The 22,656-nt window shown below is 32.5% G+C and overlaps 1 protein-coding gene across 2 annotated transcripts; it reads left to right on the top strand.

Annotated features, from left to right (window-relative positions):
• Window positions 1–3,870: 3,870 nt before the first annotated feature.
• Window positions 3,871–17,795, top strand: LOC123670783 (nuclear RNA export factor 1-like). Of its 2 annotated transcripts, none has more exons than XM_045604333.1 (10): window positions 3,871–4,024; window positions 9,047–9,312; window positions 9,373–9,459; window positions 9,518–9,952; window positions 11,288–11,397; window positions 14,330–14,366; window positions 15,024–15,437; window positions 16,003–16,176; window positions 17,281–17,495; window positions 17,608–17,795. In XM_045604333.1, exons 2-10 carry the CDS (start codon window positions 9,184–9,186, stop codon window positions 17,708–17,710), a joined length of 1,704 nt encoding a protein of 567 aa, XP_045460289.1. In that variant the 5' UTR covers window positions 3,871–4,024; window positions 9,047–9,183; the 3' UTR covers window positions 17,711–17,795. The 2 variants fall into 2 exon arrangements, with proteins under 2 accessions (XP_045460289.1, XP_045460288.1); XM_045604332.1 differs by lacking the exon at window positions 3,871–4,024 and adding an exon at window positions 5,725–5,945.
• Window positions 17,796–22,656: the final 4,861 nt, after the last annotated feature.

The following is a 22,656-nucleotide window of genomic DNA, read 5'->3' as shown; positions in this document are numbered from 1 at the left end:
TATTATCTTTTATTCAATCCATTCAAATCCTTTTTGAGCGTTCGTTTCACAAACAGAGCGCTATACATTATGTCTCTAATATTAAAGTTTTGAGCTAGGAATGGTCTCAATCGATAAGGTTTGACTTGATGATGAATCTGTAATCAAATTCGATTCTGTCCCTCATCAACACAACAACTCTTGAACAAAACTTGAAATTTGATAGGAAGGTTTAGATTTCAAATGCCAAAATGAGGTCAAAATTGAAATATGGGTTCCGTAATTAAGGCCTTTCGAAATTTTGGTGTTTTCTTAATTTCAAAATTAAAATTTGCATTTAGATGTAGAATGACAATTTATAGTCTCCTGAAAAATTTCAAAATATTCGTGTAACCAGAACCATAGAAAATTCAAGAAGTATCGAAAAAGATTTACTCAATGATTGATCACAAAACCGATGCAGTTGAGATTTTGGGTGTTAATATCAAAAAACAATTTCAAGCACCATGCCAAATATCGAGCTGACCACATGATCAGAACCGCTGAAAATTCAAGAAAAATATTGGAAAAGAAATACTCAACATTTCTTTGATTACAAATCCGATTCGGTTGAGATTTGGTGTATATATAGAATAAGTTCATCAAGTAAAAATTGTTGTAGATACCGTCATGAGAACAATAGAAAATTCAGAATATCGAAAAAACGAAACAATATTTCAGCAACAACAGATCCGACCGCGTGCATATGAAGAAAATCAATTTTCAAGCCTTTCATAAAATTTCGTGCAGATAATGTCAGAATCAGAAGAAATTATAAAATTTCTTGAAAATTAATTGTTGCTTCTACTTTCTTCTCATTCAACAAAAACATATTTTATTAATAAAAAATTATCATTGATCACAATATTTCTTTATGGAGATTTTTATTATTATTATTATAAACAGATACTGAGATGAGGCCATATGGCCTATAAATCTCATACAAAAAAGAAAAAAAAAACACCTTAGGAGATAAATGTAAGAAACAAAACAAAAAACATTCTAAGCAAAAATAGAGTCTAGTCTGTTTTTGAACGAATTCACACTCTCAGCACCCACGACACTCTCCGGTAAAGAGTTCCACCTACCGAATACCCGATTCGGCAGGAAAGACTCTCTCGCACGTGTACGAAACACTTCGTGGTATAACTTATACCGGTGGCCCCGGAGATGATTTTCGTTCATCATAAAAATGTCAGCGAGATCACCACCAATAAAATTGTTTAAGATGCGATAAGTCACAATCAAGTCACCCCGGACACGACGGTCACTAAAACCACAGATTACTAGTCTGTGCTAAAACTACTCAACCGGAACATCTGCAGTCTCTCCTCGTAAGATGGTCGAACTCGTCGTCTCGTCCAAAAGGAATCCTGGTTGCAGAGCGCTGTATTCTCTCCAAACGTTGTTGATCACAAATCAGGTGAGGAGACCACGTGGGGCCGGCGTGTTCGAGAATCGGTCGGATGTAGGTTACATAAAGCTGCCTGCAAGTGACAATCGAACATCTGGGAAACACCCGCCGAATCAGGTACAACATCTTACTGGCTCTAGAGACTAAATTATCCACATGGGCAGACCAGGAGAGATCCTCTGTAATGATGACACCAAGGTCATTATGCTGCCTGCATGACTCCAGAACACGGCCATCAAAAAAGTATTGATGCCTCGGGTTGTATCTACCAAGATGAAGGACCTTGCATTTATCCACGTTCAGAGGGAGGAGCCATTGGTGACACCACCCATCCAACCGCACCAGGTCACCTCGAAGGACATCAGGAAAGCGTGCATCATAAAATAATTTGATATCGTCTGCGTATTGTGAACAGAAAGCCGAAAGTAAGTGTGGGAGATCTGAAACGTAAATCAGAAAAATAAGTGGACCCAAAACAGAGCCCTGAGGGACTCCACTAATAACTGCCCTGACATCCGAAAAAGAATCACCAACTCTAACCGAAAAATACCTGCCAGTGATGAACGAACGGAGCCAAGCCAAAAAACAGCCTCTAATGCCAAAATGCTCGAGTTTGTAGAGAAGGCGATTAAAAGGAACACGGTCGAAGGCTCGGGAGAAGTCCAGATAGATAATATCCATTGGTATCCCACAGTCAAGAGACTTGGTCCAGCTCTGAAGGCATTGCAGGAGGCATGTGACGACCGAACGCCCAGGCAGGAAACCATGCTGGCACTCAGAAATTATGTTGTTTTCAATTTCAAAAAATTGAGCAATCTATTACAAACAACTCTCTCAGCAATCTTGGATATGACAGGAAGGAGACTAATTGGACGGTAATTGCTCGGGCATAGTTTGTCCCCCTTCTTGAAGACAGGAGTTATCCTTGATATCTTCCAAGCAGATGGTAATTGACATGAGCTGAGGGATAATCTTATTAGGACAGTTATCGGCAGTGAGAGAGATGTGGAGCATCTTTTCAGCAATCCAGCTGGGATATTATCCATACCAGGGGCGGCAGATGGATCCAACTCAGACAAAAGCTTCAGTATTTCTTCCTCATTGACATCAATAGATTTGAGCGAGTTGACAACACGGGGAGAAGTAATGCAGGGCAGAGGGCCCCCTGGCTCTGCAGAAAAGGAATTGGTGAAAACATTGGCGAAGACTGCAGAACATTCTAGGTCACCAGAACACAGGTCACCTGATTCATCTCCGACACGAGGAATTGAAACCTTAGAGCTGAGGGTGTTTCGAATATATTTATAAAATTTTTTCCGGTTATTGGGTTGGGTAAGAGATTCATGAAACAACTTTCTTGCGTTCTTAATTTTTTTGCCAAGTGCATTTGAGAAGTTGCGATGAACACGATAGTCCAACTCAGACCCACTAGGAATATACTGCTGCCATAGCTTCTTTTTCCGACGCTGCATGGTGATGATCTCATCAGTCAACCAAGGCTTGGATGACACGGAACTGACCAACTTTCTCCTGGTAAATCGAGCTACAGATTCCTCTAGATACGTGCAAAAACTTTCCCAAGCACCATCAATATTCCTATCACTTAACAGACTGTTCCAGTCAGTATTAGAAAGGTATAATTTGAGGGAATCATAATCAGTAATGGATATATTTTATAACAAGTAACATTCTCGTGATCTGCCCATAGGCATATAATAATCTCAAATATTGACAAGACTTTTTGTATAATATTTTTAAGTGAAAATTAATTTTAAAAAAATGTTTGTTCTAAAAGTCATCATATCATTCATATTAAGTATATGAAAAATTTATCTAATTTTTTTCCATCTAATAAAAATAAAGACTTTCCGCAATGACGAAGTTTTACAATGAATACTAGTGAAAACCTCATATAAATCGATGACCTCTAGCAAAAAATTTTGAACTGACCGCTGAAGAGGTATAGGGTATAGCCCCTCTCAATTAATTTCCCATATCAGAGGTAATTCAGGATATGGTGTATTTATTGCTTCATTTAATCTCACGATTACTTCGTTAGGAAAACCAACTATAATTATCCAATTATCTGAAGATAATAGTTCTTCTAAAAATAAATTTGAAATCGAATTGTTTTCAAACTGGGGTCGGGACGATTTGAATTTGCCGCACATTTCTTTTAGTTAAGCACCTTTTTCCCCGAGGGCGCTTTCAGGCTTCCGATCCATAGAACATTAATATATATTTAGTGTTCTGTGATTAATAATCTATCTATATTCTAAGTTCCGATCCGAGTGATCCGGATCCGACACAACTCTGCCATAGAACAAGTATTATATACTTACTCTATGAACTCTGCTTTTATATCTCAAAGAAGAGGGAATTATTATTCAAATATTCTGTGAATTTAACCTTCTCGAATTCTGTTTTTGTCATTGAATAAAGACAAGACTTTTGTCAGATTGTTATTTTGATTTGTTTAATTACATTTTTATTCGTCTATTATTGAATTTTACTCAGATGAACTAGAATCGAAATATTTAGCAAAATGGAGCCAACTGTAGATGAGAGTACGAAAATTTCTCTTGGTGATTTGTGAGTGTCACAATTGTTTTTTTTTTTGATAAGTACTTGAATGAATTTTTTCTTTTTATATCTCAGCAGAATAATGATTACCTGAATCTATCAGTCTAGGTTTTTCGTAATGCAAGCCAATTTATAACAAAGAATTTCATTTACCCTTTTTCTAGATTTGGCTCAGGTGAAAAGTTGTAAATGGTTTCACAATGGACGTATGCAATCATATCGTTTTAATGCGCACACATTGAAATAATGGAGAAGTTAATCAGTATGAACTTAGAAGTTCTATGAACTTGATTATTTATTTAGACGAACAGTGCTAAATCCACAAATTGAATTTGCAGTAGTTGATTGATATACTTTTTTGTGAAAAACAGCTTCAATTAAACATTAATCTCTTCAGTACTTAGATTCTCCTAGAAAGCTAAAATTTCGGGTATGGATTAGATTAGCCCTTCGAAAACTTTTCGTTTTTCGCAAAAAGAATTGATGATATGTACAATGTAAGAAAGAACTGACATATTTTCAAAATATCCGTGAAAAACTTCAAAAAAATCATAAAGTCGAAGCATATAAGTAGGGGGCAGCACTGTACGATGGTTGATTATTTTTTTCACAATATTATAGTTTTACCTCTTTTGTAATGATTTTTGTAGATTTTTTCACGAATATTTTAAAAATATATTATTGCGTTGTACATTGAGCATATCAACAATTCTTTTACGAAAAGTCGCCAACAATTTTTTTTTCATTCGAAAATCGAAAATATTGTCATTCTACAATTATAAAGACTATACACATTTAAATTCAGCTCCGCCAGAATTTACAAACTTATGGACTGATTTCAGAATAATTTAATTAATGAAATTGATTTCGATTACGGTTTCCTAATATCATCAAAATGGTACGATAATGACCTAACGAGTATTATTGCTTCTGAAAATTTGTCATCCAAAGATCTCAAGTATTTTTTAGATATATGTTCCCAAAAATTTGCTCAATGTCTTCTGACAAAACACCTACAATATGAGGTGGGTGCAATCCCCACACGTTACATCACTAGGCCAGCTGCTACAGATTTTTCTTATATCAGGGCAAAAAAATAAAAAAATGATTTAGGAGTTATATTGTCACTTCATTGTTCTATTTTATCACCTTTCATACTTTCAATAAAAACATAATGAATCAATATAATTAAATTGGAGATTTCGATTCTAAATCAAGCTTCGATTTCATGGATTGTTGTCAGTAATACAGAAATTATTATTTTATTGTCAATTAAGGGGCATAAGGTTTTTAGCCATCTCATTGTCAATCCTCAAATTGAATGTTTCCTTCTTTAATAATCAAGTGATATATCTAACATGATTCGATTGTTTCACTAATTTCTATTCACAATTATCAATTTGTATAATTATATTCAATAAAAAGTATTTCAATGTTCTTTTACTATTATTGCTGAATGCAAGAACTCACTGTAATTAATATTACATTTTTTTCACAATTTTCAGTGCAGGTTTTCATTCAAATTGAGAAATTGTGACTTATGGTGCCAAATACCTCGAACCAACATCGTTAGTTGCTAACTACTGCCGATACGGGCGCCACAATCGCGCTTTTTACCACTGAGGCTTAACCATAGACCTAATATCAATTCGATATTAGGTCTATGGTTTTTGTCTATGGTCTGTTCATTTTTCTATGGTCTTATATTCTTTTATTTTCTAAGGTTATGCTAGCGTTTATTTGGTTGTCTGATCTCGTGCTTGATTCGAAAGTAATGAAATTTAATTTTACACAGAGTTAATGTGTATAGGAATCTTATAGTGAATTATCATTAAACAATAATTGCGACTTCTGCATTCTAAAACGAACTATTAAAATATGTCAAAAAAAAATTTAATAAAACCTTCGTCCTGGAAAAACCAATATAGTGGTAAGTATTCATAATATCCTGTTTATCTTTAATAATAATAATAATAATCTTTATTCCTGACTCTTAATCAACAAATGTTGGTGTCAGAGCCTTTGTAGATTGTTACAAAAATAAACTTTAAATTCTAATAAATATAACACATAATTTTTTATGAGATCCTAGTTATTTTTTACATACATTTTAAGGTTTTTTACAAATTTGTAATAGTCTTTATTTTCCACTATGTTCCCTGGTATTCTATTATATGCTGCAGTACTCCTATATACTGGCGAATCTTGTTCCTTGGTTGTTCTGGCAAATCTATTTCTCAGGGCCTCTTGCTTTCTTATCTGATAACTATGACATTCTTTCACTTGTTTAAGTCCTATTAAAGTTTTCAGTCTTCTGTTTTTCACTTTGTAAATAAGTTTTAACTGTTCAAAGATCTTCAATTGTTCTATATTCATAATTGTTGAGTCCTTATATAGCTGTTCAGTTGGTGTTCGGTAATTCAGCATGTATATCGTTTTAACTGCTTTGTTCTGGGTCCTCTGTAGTCTATTCATTATATAATCTGGTGCATTACCCCAGCATGGCAGAAGATATCTAAGTTGCGGTTCTATAAAGCTGTTATAAAGTAATTTTTGTCCTTCGCAATTTAGTAGGTGAGCACTTTTTCTGATTGCTCCCACCATGGGTGAAATTCTAGCTATTACGCCTTCTATATGATTGTTCCATGTCATATCCTTTGTTATCTTCAGTCCCAGGTAATTGTATTCACTAACTTCTTTCAATTTTTTGTTATTTAAATATATCTCTAAATCTATCTTTTTTTGTTCTTCTGTTTTATGATCATATAAACAGTTTTTTCCACATTCACACTTAATTTATTATTGCACAGCCATTCAAAATATAAATCTAGATCACAGTTTATTATCGTTTCCAACTCTTCAACATCACTGCCTGACATGACTAGTACGGTATCGTCCGCATACATGAAATACTTTGATTTTATTGGTACATACTTCAGATTATGGACATATATTAAATATTCCAAGGGTCCCAGTACTGATCCCTGTGCTATTCCAACCTTCATTTTTTGCGTTTCACTCACAGTATTGCTAATCCTGGTAAAGTGTTTTCGTCCTTTAGAATATGTTTTCAGTAGTCTGTAGCATACCCCTCTGAATCCCATCTTCCAAATCTTGTCCAGCAGTATTTGAATATCAACCGTATCGAAGGCTTTTTTCAGATCGATATAAACCACGACAACATAGTTATTTTTGTCTAGTTCACTTGTTATATAGTCCAATAGATCTACTGTAGCTCCCAATGTATTACTGTGTACTTGAAATCCATATTGTTGTGAGTCAAACCCATAGTGTTTTTTTATGAAGTTTACTAGTCTAGTTTTTATTATTTTTTCGACTATTTTAGAAAAATGATTGAGCATTGATATAGGCCTGTAATTATTGACATCATCACTTTGTCCTTTCTTATGGATGGGGGTTATTTTTGCTGTTTTGAGTTCTTCTGGAAATATTCCACTCGTCAATATATAGTTTATAAATTGGACTATTTTCTCTCCTATGCACTCAAACAACGTGATAATATCTTGTTTAGAAAGGTTATCTTCACCTGGTGCACTGTTATTATTTAAGGAGTTAACAGCTTCTCGAACTTCCTTTAGATCGGTTGGCATTAGGTATGTGGTTTTCTCTGTTTCTTCCTCCTTGAATTTCTTTTTATTTTTCTTTATTTTTTCAGCCAAATTCACTCCCACACTCCCAAAATGTATGTTATATTCTTGGGCAATTTTGTATTTATCCTCAACCACGTTGCCGTCAATGTCTACTATTTTATTTACAGTTTTAACCCTTTTGTTTTCCCTTCCGCGAAGTTCATTTAGGATTTTCCATGTTTTCTTTGAATTTCCCTTAGCTTCCTCAAGTTTTTTATTGACATAATTTTTTTTCAGCTCTTCAAACTCGTCCTTAGTGTATTCGTTTTGTACTTTTTTCCATCTTTCATACATTTTATCTCTTTTTTTAAGTTTCTCCATGTACTCACTTGTGATCCACTCGTTTTTTTCTCTATATTTCATTGTATATGTTGTTGAACTTTCAATTTTTGTCTGCTTTATTATTTCTGTTAGTTCACTGAAGTTACTAACTGTCTCATTCAGAAGTTTTTCTTGTACACTTTGTTTCCATTTTTGTTCATCTAACTTGATTCTAGCGATTTTTTTGGTCTTCATCTTTTCGAGATCATTTGTTATACTGATGTTCATGATTTTATGATCTGATATCATGTGGTTCTTTAAATTAATCTTGCAGGATGATATTTTGTTGGTTATCACATGATCTAGTATTGTGGCAGTTAGCTCTGTTTCTCGTGTGGCTTGATTTCTTGTTAAGGTATTCTGTATTTGATATGCATTAATGCCAATGATATTCTTATATTCTGTGACTGCTTTTGTCTCACCTAATAGATCTATATTCATGTCACCCAATAATGCACTTATTTTTATGTCTCTCCATTATTAGATCTATTTGTTCAAGGAAGTTATTTGTACTACTTTTTGGTGGCCTGTAAACACTCCACAGTGTAAGCTTTTGTTTCGGGAGGTATATTGACAGAATATTGCAATCATCCAGGTTAACATTTGTTGTATCCACATCGATGTAGTCTATACCCTGCTTGATAAATATACTTGTCCCTCCTCCTCTAGTGTCCCTACAGTCATGAACAGCATTAAATGTTTTTTTATTGTAGAATTTTTTTTCATTTGGATAAAGCCATGTTTCTGTGAGAACTATCAGATGTATTTCACTATCATAAGTATCAATCAAGTCTTGTAGTTCTTCCATTTTATTTCTGAGACTTCTTATATTTAAATATAGTATATTCAATGTATCCCCATCTTTCATAAATTTACACATATATATTTTTTTTTTTTTTGTTTTTTTTTGTTTTTCTTGTTTCTTAAGTCTTATTTAACCAGTTAACACAATTGGACCTTTTATTGAAGGTTCTCTTCAGAATATATTCTTATCGGTGGATCGTTATCTGTTTTAACGACATATATCTTCCCAGATTATAAAGATTGTTTATACTTGTAGAGCATGATTATCGTTCTTCTGGAGGAGAGAGGCGAGTTAGTTTCAAAACATCAAAGAATAAGAAAAAAAAAGGAAACGTGAAAGATTGGAGCACTTCAATTAGAGCTCACTTGTACGATGAAGATATTGACGTTGATATGGGCACTAGTAGGCCAAGCAAATCGAATAACAAATATCATAAAAAGGGAAATAGATCAGGATCACCTACACCTAAACATTCTAAGAAAAGATTATGGGAAGGACCTACTAGTTGGTATCGAGTAACTGTGAGTACAAATGAAATTCAATAAAATGTAATAAATTATATCGTCACTTTGAATTTTCAGCTGCCATTTAGTAACAAGTATGATAAACAGTTTGTACAACGAAAACTATTGGAAAAACTTTGCCCTCTTCCATTTTGGCCTATTGCTGTAAGTTATCTTTCTAAGAAATAAAAAAATGTTATGGTAACTTGTTATTTGTTTCTAGTGGAAAGCTAATGGAAATATTACCACATTCTATGTAGATGATTATAAAACAGCAGAAAAGCTTCATGACCTACACCAAACTATTCAGATGCCTGATGGATTTAAGATGGTTATAAAAGTAAATTATGGTTCACCAAATGAGGATATCACTACAGAATTGAAGGAAAAAATGAAGCTTGCAATGGCTAAAAGATATAATGCAGCAAATAAAGCTCTTGATTTAACAAAATTCCATAGTGACCCTATCTTACAAGATTTTTTTTGTGCTCTATATAAACCAATAATACTTTTAGCTGTTATTGATATAATAACAGAAAATATACCAGATTTAGAAGCACTTAACTTGAATGATAATAATATTCAAATATTAACATTCCTGCAGAAGTTCATAGCTAAATTGAATAAAGTTAAAATATTGTATCTAGGACAAAATAAGGTGAGTAAATTTTGTTTTGATTGCCTTCAGTAACCTTCAAAGTATAATTTAGATGGAATGGCTTTCTTCTTTAAAACTTTATTTCATTGCATGTTGTTCCCATAATTATTTTTCTTTAAGTCTGTGGTAAATCTGTTCGTTCTGCCTTATCTTGTAGAACAAAGTTGTGCGGGAATACCTCAGTTTCACACTTATTTCAGGGGTAGATTTCATTATATGTTGGTATTCGGAATTCTCCTGTAACGGATTTATCTGTCAAATTTGAAAACAGTCCCGCCAACCAATCTTTTTCATTGCAAAAATCACTAAATGATTGTTATTGAAATATTCCATTAATTCCAAAGAAATTCAGTGAATTACTGAAAAAAATTTCTCTATCTCAGTATCGTAATGAGTTCATTACAGTTCTAAAAACAGTGCTGTAATGAACTCATTACAGTATCGTTTTCAGTTATATTTTTCATTTTGTGGTTGTCTATACTGACTTCCAATCCTATTAATTCTCAACAAACGTCAATAATTGTCAAAATGATATAATTTGAATATAGTGAAATGATCTGCAAAATTATTCGCAATTTCTTTCAATTCCTATGGTGATAAATCGATTTCGTCAGACATAATTGACGAATTTAATGCGTATTTGTAAATTATTTCAAAATTCGAATCATACGATTCAAATTCATATTCCGTAATCTGTCAATTTTCATAACAGTTACACCAACTGCCAAGATACAATACAAATGTCACTAGGATGTATAATCTGAATTTTTCATTGAATTTCGACAATATTTCACAAAACTTGACTGAACTAGAGAAAATATCGTCTAATACATACTTGTTGCAAAAGGCCATTCCAACACTCATGCGTTCGAAAACTCGCACCTTCGTCGCTCGTTTTCGAATTTCGCATTCGTGTTGTAATAGGAGCCCATTCTGCAACTTGTTTTAGAATATACTATTATAAGACTCAATCAAAAACTCCCCATTTGTGGTTTGTCTTTGAACTTGTGGAAGAATATCAATGCCTTCTGCACTTGTATTATAACTAACTATTGGATAAAGACTCTAGAATGAGAAATATGAAAAAAATCAATCCTTCTCAAAGTTGATACCATTTTGAGCTTTAATTTACCGGTAATTTAGATTTCACATCAGTTTTTTATTAATTTTCATTGTTTTACATAGATAATACAATTTACAAGAAATCATTGTTATTAGATTGGTAGCAACCAAATAAACCTCATACATGTTGTTGACGAAATAATAGTTAATTTTACAGAAATAATGTTATTCTACTTTCAATCCATATCATTTAACATTGTTTTTTTTTTCCAGATAAAGGATATTGCAATGTTAGATTCCTTGAAAGGACTTCCTTTAGTCGAACTCTTTTTAGAGGGCAACCCATTATGTGGTAAATTCAAAGATAAATCTATTTATACAAGGTACGACTCTTTTAGATTTTCTTAAAATTTTTATATTGAATAATTAATGACTTTCTTTGATTTGAGAATTTGTTCACCAGTATATCCTACAATGGAGGTGAGTCTTTGCAATCCAGTTAACTATAAATTCTTGCAAGGCCTCCGACTCACTATGTGTTTGCCTCCGAGAGGTAAAATGATATATATATACAGTTATAGAGTGAATTCATCTGAACTTGATTGGAAAACATGAAATAATTCTAATTCTTCTTGGACTTGGTTCCATACTTGAGAGCTGTAGTAACCACATTCTTGTGACTCTTTTAACAACAAATTTCACAGACAAACTTTGGATACAACAAGGGGTAACCCTCTATCTCCATTTTAACCTAATCTTTTTCTATTTTTTCCTTTTTACCATAGAATCAACATCAACAATTGGTTGTCGAAAACTTCTCATTCCTTGATTTTTGTATTCAATTTTGTAAAATTGTGCAATTTGCATGAATACTATTCAAATTACCAAACTATTTTTCAAGGAATTAAATGAAAACGTGAAATTTAAATGACTCATTGAACAACGTGAATTGATGGAATAACATACCAGTAGGGCAAGCGAATATTCCCAGATTTCGGAATCTTCAAGCAGCACAAAGTTTTTTTTGATTGGTTCCAAAATCTCAGTAGGTGTGACGTCAATTCACTACACTAGTGATGTATATTGAAATATATAAAGAGAGAGATAATTTGTTCAATAACTATTTCACCCCTATTAAAAATCCATTATTTACTTTATTATTATAATTTTTTTTAGAAGTGTGATGGATGATAGGTCATAGTTGTAACCAATAGTTGGGTAGATTGTATTGTTTTTCACGAGTGGAGCTTCGGGTGATGGTGGGACTGCTGACGGGGCACTGTCGGTACAAACATCATTTGTACCGTATGGGTAAATCAGCAGACGAGATTTGCAGACTCTGTGGATCGGAAGTAGAAACGGCTGAACACTTGATATGAAAGTGTCCAGAGCTGGCTGGCCTAAGAACCATTCACATGGGCAAGCCGGTCCTGGATACCAGAGAGGTAATGGCCAAGGCCCCTAGGGAGGTTGTCAATTTTATTAACGTCGTTGACGACCTCCCTGGGTTTCTATGAATGAGTAGGGTAGTGAACAAAAGATCTGCATGGTCGCAGTTCCCGGAAGGCTTACCGAAGCAAAACGACCCCAGTTCAAATAATAATAATAATGTTTTTGTAATTTCCTCAGTATCTTGCAGAATCCCGAGGAAGAGAATGTGTTTACTATAGCTTTAAAATGTTGTTTGAAATGATGATAACACTGCTGAGAACTTCAGAAAAATTATTTGTTTTTGAAATTCATTAGAATAATGTTTTCTTATGGAAAATAATCTATGGGAGATGATTTCCCAATGTTAGAGGCCTGATTCAAAAATCATCGCTTGTAGAATCAGTCCTAGTTGAAGAAGCCCTCCCAATTTCAGAACAAAATTAGTATTATCAACTCTTAAAAGAATATATATTTGAATCTTTATTGAAATCCGAATAATGATTCTACATTGTGCTGAGGTGCTTTGTAGAAAATCAGTATATCAAGTTTTTTCCATAATTGAACATGTTATTACAATCCTTAACATATAAAATTCACAATGGCAGCATAATAATGTTTCAACATAAAAAAAATCAAAATCCATCTTTTATGCTTTATTGAATACAGAACATGTTGTCAACTTTCAATAAATCCTAATTTATTTGATGGAAAACTAACAGGAAAGGACTATACATGAAAATAATATATTTTTGATACATAAATGGCAAGTGAATTGAATACTCGCCTGAAAAAAAAAAGATGGTACTTCCAATAATTAAAAAACTTGAAATGATCAATGTTGGATTTTAATGAAAACATTTCAAACATATTTTATTTTTCTTCATTTGTTATAAAAACATGTCTTGTTTATTGAAGTCAGTACTACCATTTTTTTTCAATTTATTCATCTTAAATAGTGAGAATGTTGTGGTTAGTGGATGAAGGTTATTCATTTGAAAGGGGAAATAAAACCTTAACACACCAGGTACATCGATAAGTAATGCAAGTTTTTTTTACTATCGATCAAGTGTGATATAAGTCTCTGACAGTTAGAGCAAAAGGTTGCTTTTTTTTATTGCTTTTGATTAGGCAATATTAACTCTTATGGATTCTCCCTTGAGCTTCGAACCACAATATTTACTTACAGTTGTCAATTTATATTATGTCAAATTGGTAGTTGAGAATTCAAGAACAACATTGAAAAAAAAAAAAACAATCTCCTGAAGAGAAATAAAATATTGGCGTGGAGACCTTCTGTCTGACAATGGTTGTGTGGATGGCATTTTCCTATTGCTGATACATTGACCAGATAAATAGTTAATATCGTATGATATAATCACTCTATTGGAAATTTCACCTATTTATTTTCATCGAGTATTTCCAAATATTAGCCGTTTCATTTATAAAATATTGAACCTTTATTGTAAAATAGTACCATACAACAAATGATATTTATATGAAATTTCTGATAATATTTGTTTATACTTGTCCATCAAAGTTTTGATGTCATTGTGAATACAATTTTTCAAACAATTTTTTCATTGTTCATTGGAAGAAATTTGTTATATCGATTAATGCTAATATTGAAGATATTTTCTCACTTTGAACCTTATGAACAAATCATTTTTCTCTAGTTTGAAGTGAAGTCCATTATTTGAAACATTCTGGAATATAATGATGTAGTTGATTCTCATTTCACCAAAGGAATTTTCCACACACGTTCATTGAATTAATGTTTTTATTATTATTATAATGTTTTTGTTTGGAAAAACATCTTATATGCAAGTTTCTAATATATAAATAATAATCCAAATGACCCCACTTGGGGGGAATTTTTTTTTACAGTGAAGTCAGATCCAGGTTTCCCAAGATAATGAAATTGGTGAGTTCATTTTACAGATTTTCTCATAACATATTGGAATTCTTCTTTTGCCAAAAATTTAGAAGCTATAATTTTACTGGATTGTTCCAGGGGAACCACGGGTCAATATTTTTTCTGTACGTCTCGTGTACACGTAAAATTTTGGACGGATTTGTTAGAGACATGAAATATTCAGGGTACAAATATCTCGGTAGAGTTAGGCAGAACACCCTGTGAAGTGAATTGTTGACAAACGAGAATGATTAAGAACGCTTAGATGTTGCCTCATTTTTTCAGAATATTTTCTCTATATTTTGGGAGAAATTACATCACTTTGAGCGCTTCCAGTACATTGGCAAAAATTTGTTCATTTCATTAGACGATTTTTAATATTAAAGAATCAAGTTGATATCATTGAAACAACGATCTTTTTTTCAATATAATGATAATTTTTGAACGTATATACCTATACATTGATATTATGTTCTTGAAGAATCAAGCTAGAATTCAAAAAATAATCGAATTAATTAGCCAAAAGGCTAAAAAAAAAAAAGTACTACAAACTTTGTTGAGATTTTATCCGTTCCCCTAATTTTCTGGTGTGTATAAATTTTGCGAATTTGTGCAAGAGCGAAAAAGCTTCAGACTTCAAGTTATAGCTCTTCTTAATTCTTTTAGGACGGTTTGGACCTACCTCCGCCAATATGTTTTGACCTAGCCGATGAAGTAGCTCTACCTACTCCTGCTAAGACGTTTCTTTGTGAAGCTAATGCCGGATCCATCATACGGCAATTTCTTGAGCAGTATTTCACATTATTCGACAGTGAAAATCGACAGATGTTGATACAGGCATATCACGAACAGGCGACTTTTTCAATGACTATGGCATATCCTTATGGTACCAAAGATAAGTCTGTAAATTGGCTGAATTGGTACAGCACCGACAACAGGAACCTTCTCAAGTTGACAGACCCAGAAAGAAGATTCAAGCTCTTGAAACAAGGAAATGTTTCTATAGTGTCTTTTCTGAAATATATGCCAAAGACTAAGCACGATTTGATGAATTTTCTAGTGGATTTAACAGTGTGCAATGTAAGTCATAGTTATTTTCAATCAATATGTATTATGAGGTTTTTGTTTTTAATTAATTGGTAACTGTTTTTTAAAGTACTTAATACCAGCATCAGTTATGCATTCATCATTTCAAATGAAAATATTCTAAAAACCACACATAGTTTTGTATTTTTATAGAGGAAAATTAAATAATGTGCAAGGTCACATAAAATTTTGACTAGAAACATCAAACTCAAAAAATTTATGTTTAAAACTACTCAGTACTAACCGAGTAACAAGCGCCCTGATGTGTCCGTTTCCAAAATATATTTTTACAAAAGGAGAAGAAGTTGAATTGACAGTTAACCTCAGAGAAACTGAAGGTGCCTCTATTTTCATTTGATTATTGTAGATATTGGGTTGTCTATCTCTACTCACCTTCAATAGCAGTATGGTTAACTTTTAATCTAGATTCTGTTGGTTCGGTTTTGTTATTTAGGTGACTAGAACATTTGAAATCCTATAGTCCAATAATATACATTGTAATATATAAAAAAAATTTTTTTTATGGAATCTGCTTTTATTGACAATTCTTGATTTTCAGTCTATGATGATGAGCTTCAACATATCGGGATCTTTTAAAGAGTTGAAAGGAAGTCACAAAAATCCACCTGTAAGATGGTTCTCCAGAACATTTGTAATTGTTCCAGTTCGTTCGGGATTTTGTATCAGTAATGAATTACTTCATATAACCAATGCTACTGAAGAACAGATTAAGGTGAGTCGAAATTGGAATTTCAAGGAATAGGGTTACTTCGAGCAGAAGTACTTATATAGGGTATCCGATAGTAACAAACTGATATAGTTGATAGTATTAAGGAATATAGAAACAAATTTTTTGGGTCCTAACTATTTTCCCTTTTCAGATTGTTTAGGTTGGAAAAAAAATAAAAATATTTTCTGTCACACAGAAATTAGTTTCTTTTGGACGGTTCTCAACTTTTGTTATATTTAGCATGAGAGGGTTTTTTCAATATAAATATCTCGGAATATTTGATATAACAATGTTATGGTGATTCCTTTTAGTCCATTTCAAATATACTGTTCGAGAGAAAAATTGATATATAATATTCGACACGTGATTTGAAAAAGTGAAGAATAAAAGGGTACTGATTAAAAAAAAGTTGTGACCCGCGTTGGGAAACAAATCACCCTATGTTAACAGAAATATTTTCATATCTATTATAAAGGGTGTTTTTTTCAGAGCTATAGAACTTTAAATTGCAATAAAACAACGATGGATTATTCGATTGACATGAATTTTATTTATCCGCAAGATAATCTTGGTTGTTCAATTCAGGAATGAAAAAGTTAGTAATCATGGCTCTATACCGATCACCATTGACTGTAACGTTCTGGCCATCATCGTTTTTGAAGAAGTACGGACCAATGATTTCACCAGCCCATAAAGCGCACCAAACAGTCAATTTTTCTGGATGTAACGGTGTTTCGACAAACACTTGAGGAATAGCTTCACTCCAAATGCGGCAGTTTTGTTTGTTGACGTAGCCATTCAACCAGAAGTGCGCTTCATCGCTAAACAAAATTCGCTTATGAAAATCAGGAACAACGGCAATCTCATTTTGGGCAATATTTGCAAGCGTTGTTCTGGCGTGAGTCTATTCATGATGAAATGCCAAACCAAACTGAGAATAAATCACTTGACAGCTGTTAAATCGGTCGCCATCTTGAACAGTAATGCCAACTTAAAGTTATATACCTCGAAAAAAAACACCCGTTACTACATAAAAAATTAGATTTCGGTGTTTTTTCTAACTAAAGGTAATACTGTTTAATTTCATGAGATAATTTGTTCCCGCAGGCATTAAAATCAGCGCCCCCAGTTCCTGCTGCAGTACCTGCCCCCGTTGTGAATGCCTCACCATCTGTAGTGGCATCTCCTACGATAGGAGTTCCTCCACCAGCAGTTACTTCTCCTTTGGTACCTGTGACTAATTGCATTGATGACGGTACCAAACAGCAAATGTTACAAGCTGTAATGGTGCATTCGGGGATGAACTTGGAATGGTCTATTAAGTAAGTGATCTTCTCATTAAAAACATATATTTTATTCTTAATTATATTTATTTGGGTTTTTTTGTAATATGTAGAAGTATTCGTGGTATTTTTCTAATTAATTATTTTTCAGATGTTTACAAGAAACAGAATGGAATTTTGATGAAGCCACAGCAAGTTTCAATGAATTGCATAGTCAGGGTAGAGTACCGCCAGAGGCATTTGTGAAGAACTGATATATTTAGATTATGTAAAATATTATGTGTAAATAATTATTTCATTTAAGAAGTGTATACATTAAAATTAAATTTTATACATATCTATTATCTTTTATTCAATCCATTCAAATCCTTTTTGAGCATTCGTTTCACAAACAGAGCGCTATACATTATGTCTCTAATATTAAAGTTTTGAGCTAGGAATGGTCTCAATCGATAAGGTTTGACTTGATGATGAATCTGTAATCAAATTCGATTCTGTCCCTTATCAACACAACAACTCTTGATCAAAACTTGAAATTTGATAGGAAGGTTTAGATTTCAAATGCCAAAATGAGGTCAAAATTGAAATATGGGTTCCGTAATTAAGGCCTTTCGAAATTTTGGTGTTTTCTTAATTTCAAAATTAAAATTTGCATTTAGATATAGAATGACAATTTATAGTCTCCTGAAAAATTTCAAAATATTCGTGTAACCAGAACCATAGAAAATTCAAGAAGTATCGAAAAAGATTTACTCAATGATTGATCACAAAACCGATGCAGTTGAGATTTTGGGTGTTAATATCAAAAAACAATTTCAAGCACCATGCCAAATATCGAGCTGACCACATGATCAGAACCACTGAAAATTCAAGAAAAATATTGGAAAAGAAATACTCAACATTTCTTTGATTACAAATCCGATTCGGTTGAGATTTGGTGTATATGTATATAGAATAAGTTCATCAAGTAAAAATTGTTGTAGATACCGTCATGAGAACAATAGAAAATTCAGAATATCGAAAAAACGAAACAATATTTCAGCAACAACAGATCCGACCGCGTGCATATGAAGAAAATCAATTTTCAAGCCTTTCATAAAATTTCGTGCAGATAATGTCAGAATCAGAAGAAATTATAAAATTTTTGCCCCTTCTTGAAAATTAATTGTTGCTTCTACTTTCTTCTCATTGAACAAAAACATATTTTATTAATAAAAAATTATCATTGATCATAATATTTCTTTATGGAGATTTTATAACAAGTAACATTCTCGTGATCTGCCCATAGGCATATAATAATCTCAAATATTGACAAGACTTTTTGTATAATATTTTTAAGTGAAAATCAATTAAAAAAAAATGTTTGTTCTAAAAGTCATCATATCATTCATATTAAGTATTGGAAAAATTTATCTAATTTTTTTCCATCTAATAAAAAAAAAGACTTTCCGCAATGACGTTGTTGGCATAGACCAATAACTTGACGTGTCTCCTAAGAAAAAGGTCTAGAGGCGTTAAATCGCACTAACGAGGCGGCCAATCGACTGGTCCATTTCATCCATCGAGATCGAATTTATTTTATCTCGATATTATTGTTAATTATTTATTCTTAATTTTTGAATATGTATATAATTGATTGATATACTTTTTTGTGAAAAACAGCTTCAATTAAACATTAATCTCTTCAGTACTTAGATTCTCCTAGAAAGCTAAAATTTCGGGTATGGATTAGATTAGCCCTTCGAAAACTTTTCGTTTTTCGCCAAAAGAATTGATGATATATACAATGTAAAAAAGAACTGACATATTTTCAAAATATCCGTGAAAAACTTCAAAAAAATCATAAAGTCGAAGCATATAAGTAGGGGGCAGCACTGTACGATGGTTGATTATTTTTTTCACAATATTATAGTTTTACCTCTTTTGTAATGATTTTTGTAGATTTTTTCACGAATATTTTAAAAATATATTATTGCGTTGTACATTGAGCATATCAACAATTCTTTTACGAAAAGTCGCCAATAATTTTTTTTTCATTCGAAAATCGAAAATATTGTCATTCTACAATTATAAAGACTACACATTTAAATTCAGCTCCGCCAGAATTTACAAACTTATGGACTGATTTCAGAATAATTTAATTAATGAAATTGATTTCGATTACGGTTTCCTAATATCATCAAAATGGTACGATAATGACCTAACGAGTATTATTGCTTCTGAAAATTTGTCATCCAAAGATCTCAAGTATTTTTTAGATATATGTTCCCTAAAATTTGTTCAATGTCTTCTGTCAAAACACCTACAATATGAGGTGGGTGCAATCCCCACACATGTCCTATAGCAACGTTACATCACTAGGCCAGCTGCTACAGATTTTTCTTACATCAGAGCAAAAAAATAAAAAACATGATATAGGAGCTATATTTTCACTTCATTGTTCTATTTCTATCGCCTTTCATACTTTCAATAAAAACATAATGAATCAATATAATTAAATTGGAGATTTCAATTCTAAATCAAGCTTCGATTTCATGGATTGTTGTCAGTAATACAGAAATTATTATTTTATTGTCAATTAAGGGGCATAAGGTTTTTAGCCATCTCATTGTCAATCCTCAAATTGAATGTTTCCTTCTTCAATAATTAAGTGATATATCTAAGATGCATAGAATACCTGGTGTGTCTACTTATACCTGTAAAACTTTCAGACAAAACGGGAGATTTTTCGGATTTATACCTACTTGATTTCGAGGGAACGCGGGCTTTTCAGATGGCGCATACATCGTTTTCATTTGACATTTCTCTCAGTTCTCGACTCTTGTGAACCAAGGGCGTAGATCTTTTTTTTCTTGGGGAGGGATAATCGAAAAAAAAATTTTTGACGACAACTTTTATTCATATCTGTAATGTTAGAAAAAGAAGTTTGATAATGAAGTTTGAACCAAATTACTCGAAATAATTTCTGTTGTTACTAATTCGGTTGTTCCTACCTTGTTCTCAAATAAGAGTTACGAAGGAAAATGAGAAATTACTTGGATAATTTTGAGAAAAATTAGTTTCATGAATATGAGCCCACAAGGGCTTTGCTTTCAATATACAGGTTGATTCTAGTGTGTCGTACAGTTTATCAAATACTTATTAATCTTCGCTACAGATTAGGTAAATAAATACCAAAACTTATAATTAATGCATTCATTAGAACTTACTAGCTGGATCCTAAAAATAATTTGGATTTTCCTGAGGATTACTAGAGATTTTTCTCGAAATCGATAGCAGATACGACAAAACTATAACAAACCAAAAAGTGTAGTACTGGACCAGAGTTTTTTTCTATGTGTTTCTAAACTAACAGCCATTCACCAAAATATAGATTTAGAGGAAGGAAGCAGGCATCCTTCCAGAAAATATATCACCCTGTAGATTTGCATTCAAAATTAGCATATCACATAGTGAAAACTTTAAACTGAAATATCTATGGCCAATTCATATTAAATATCTTGTGAAGGGAAGGTTATACGAGAAAATAACTTGAACTTCAACACATGTATCACAAAACAAAATGTTTGGGGACTCATGTTATAGGACTTTTTTTCTTAAAATGATCCGGAAATCTGTCATTTTCATTTATATCCCCAATTTAGGAGCACCGTGTAATTACCCCCAGTATCCCCCTATTTCTACGCTCTTGTCGTGAACTTTGAGTATAGAACAATAATATTTTATATTCTATAGTCTGTCATTATATTCCATTCATTTGGGTAAAAATTCGATATGAACTGAATTGTAATTTATTGTGAATGTTTGCAGTGTCTAAAATCAGTATTTCCTTTTTAAACGGCACCAGGCAGATGCGGGAATTCGAAAAATTTTAAAAAGCGCCACCTTACAGCACTCTGGTGAAGCAGACCACCAAAGCAACAGGTGGGTCTCTAAAAAGTCTGAAACAAAATCGAATCAGTAAACACACCAGGTATTCTATGCATCTTAGATATATCTAACATGATTCAATTGTTTCACTGATTACTATTCACAATTATCAATTTGTATAATTATATTCAATAAAAAGTATTTCAATGTTCTTTTACTATTATTGCTGAATGCAAGAACTCACTGTAATTAATATTACATTTTTTTCACAATTTTCAGAGCAGGTTTTCATTCAAATTGAGAAATTGTGACTTATGGCATAGTATAAAGAAGGATAGTAAGACCACAGATTACATATTAGTCTGTGGTAAGACAGTCCTAATGTTAAAGCGATTTGAAGCGATTTCGAGAGCCATCTGGTGTTCACGTTGTAATACTGCAATAAAAATGGTCTGTAAAGTGGCGACCTCCAAAAAAAATGCAGTTATTTTAAGGAACTAATACTTTTCTGCCGGTACAAGAAGATAGGAATGAAGTTTTCTATATTTTCGTATATCTACAGAACTGTAATCAACTCGAACAGACGTTTTGTAGACTTAACAATATGAAAGAAGACCGAGACAGTGGCGTGTATGGTCCATGTTATTGATTTCTTGATAAATAACGCTGTTGCTTTGTGTTCAGAATTTTTGTACAATGGCTGTAGCGAATGGTCATTTCGAAATGTTCCTTCCAAGGTGAATTTCATTGATTTCATAAAGAGTTGACTATTTTTTCAATAAGGTTATTGTGCATTTCTGAAGAAAGATCCAATTTTCAGTGGGTTTTGCCATAGTATGGTTTTGCTTGCACAATAACCATTAATAATAATTTGTAGAATAAACAGACATTATGTCTCAGCTAAATTTTTCAATTTATAATAATTCAGCTATTGGGGAATAAATAATAAAATAGTCTTTTCAAAATTCGTAGGTATTTATTATTTCGATAGAATACAGTTTGCAGGTATGGTAGGTAGTTAAATGAATGTTTATTCATGAAAAGAAAGTTTGACTAACTCACCCTTCGGGCTCGAGGGTTAATTTCTTCGAATGAATAAACATGTATAACTCACGTAATGTATACAAAATTTTACCCCATTTGATGGGGATTCAAATGAACAGTTTCCAGAAATAACTATGAAATGAGATGAAAGGTACCGCTCCAATTTGTGATTGCTACGACACTGGGTATTGGATTGTTAGCAATTGTCATAAAAAATATGATAGTCTTGGAGGAATTCAGTGGTGAATTAACTTTATTTTTAAATTACTGAATGGATTAACGTCAT

This window comes from Harmonia axyridis, chromosome 1 (assembly GCF_914767665.1).
Source record: "Harmonia axyridis chromosome 1, icHarAxyr1.1, whole genome shotgun sequence".
Classification (NCBI taxonomy): domain Eukaryota; kingdom Metazoa; phylum Arthropoda; class Insecta; order Coleoptera; family Coccinellidae; genus Harmonia; species Harmonia axyridis.
Note: the sequence above shows the minus strand (reverse complement) of the source record. Positions and strands in the feature narration are given on the sequence as shown.

Coding starts and splice junctions, on each gene's coding strand:
- LOC123670783 (XM_045604332.1), top strand. CDS start 5,894: ATGTCAAAAAAAAATTTAATAAAACCTTCGTCCTGGAAAAACCAATAT. Junction 9,313..9,372: donor CTAGTTGGTATCGAGTAACT/GTGAGTACAAAT, acceptor TTGAATTTTCAG/CTGCCATTTAGTAACAAGTA. Junction 15,438..16,002: donor TGGATTTAACAGTGTGCAAT/GTAAGTCATAGT, acceptor CTTGATTTTCAG/TCTATGATGATGAGCTTCAA.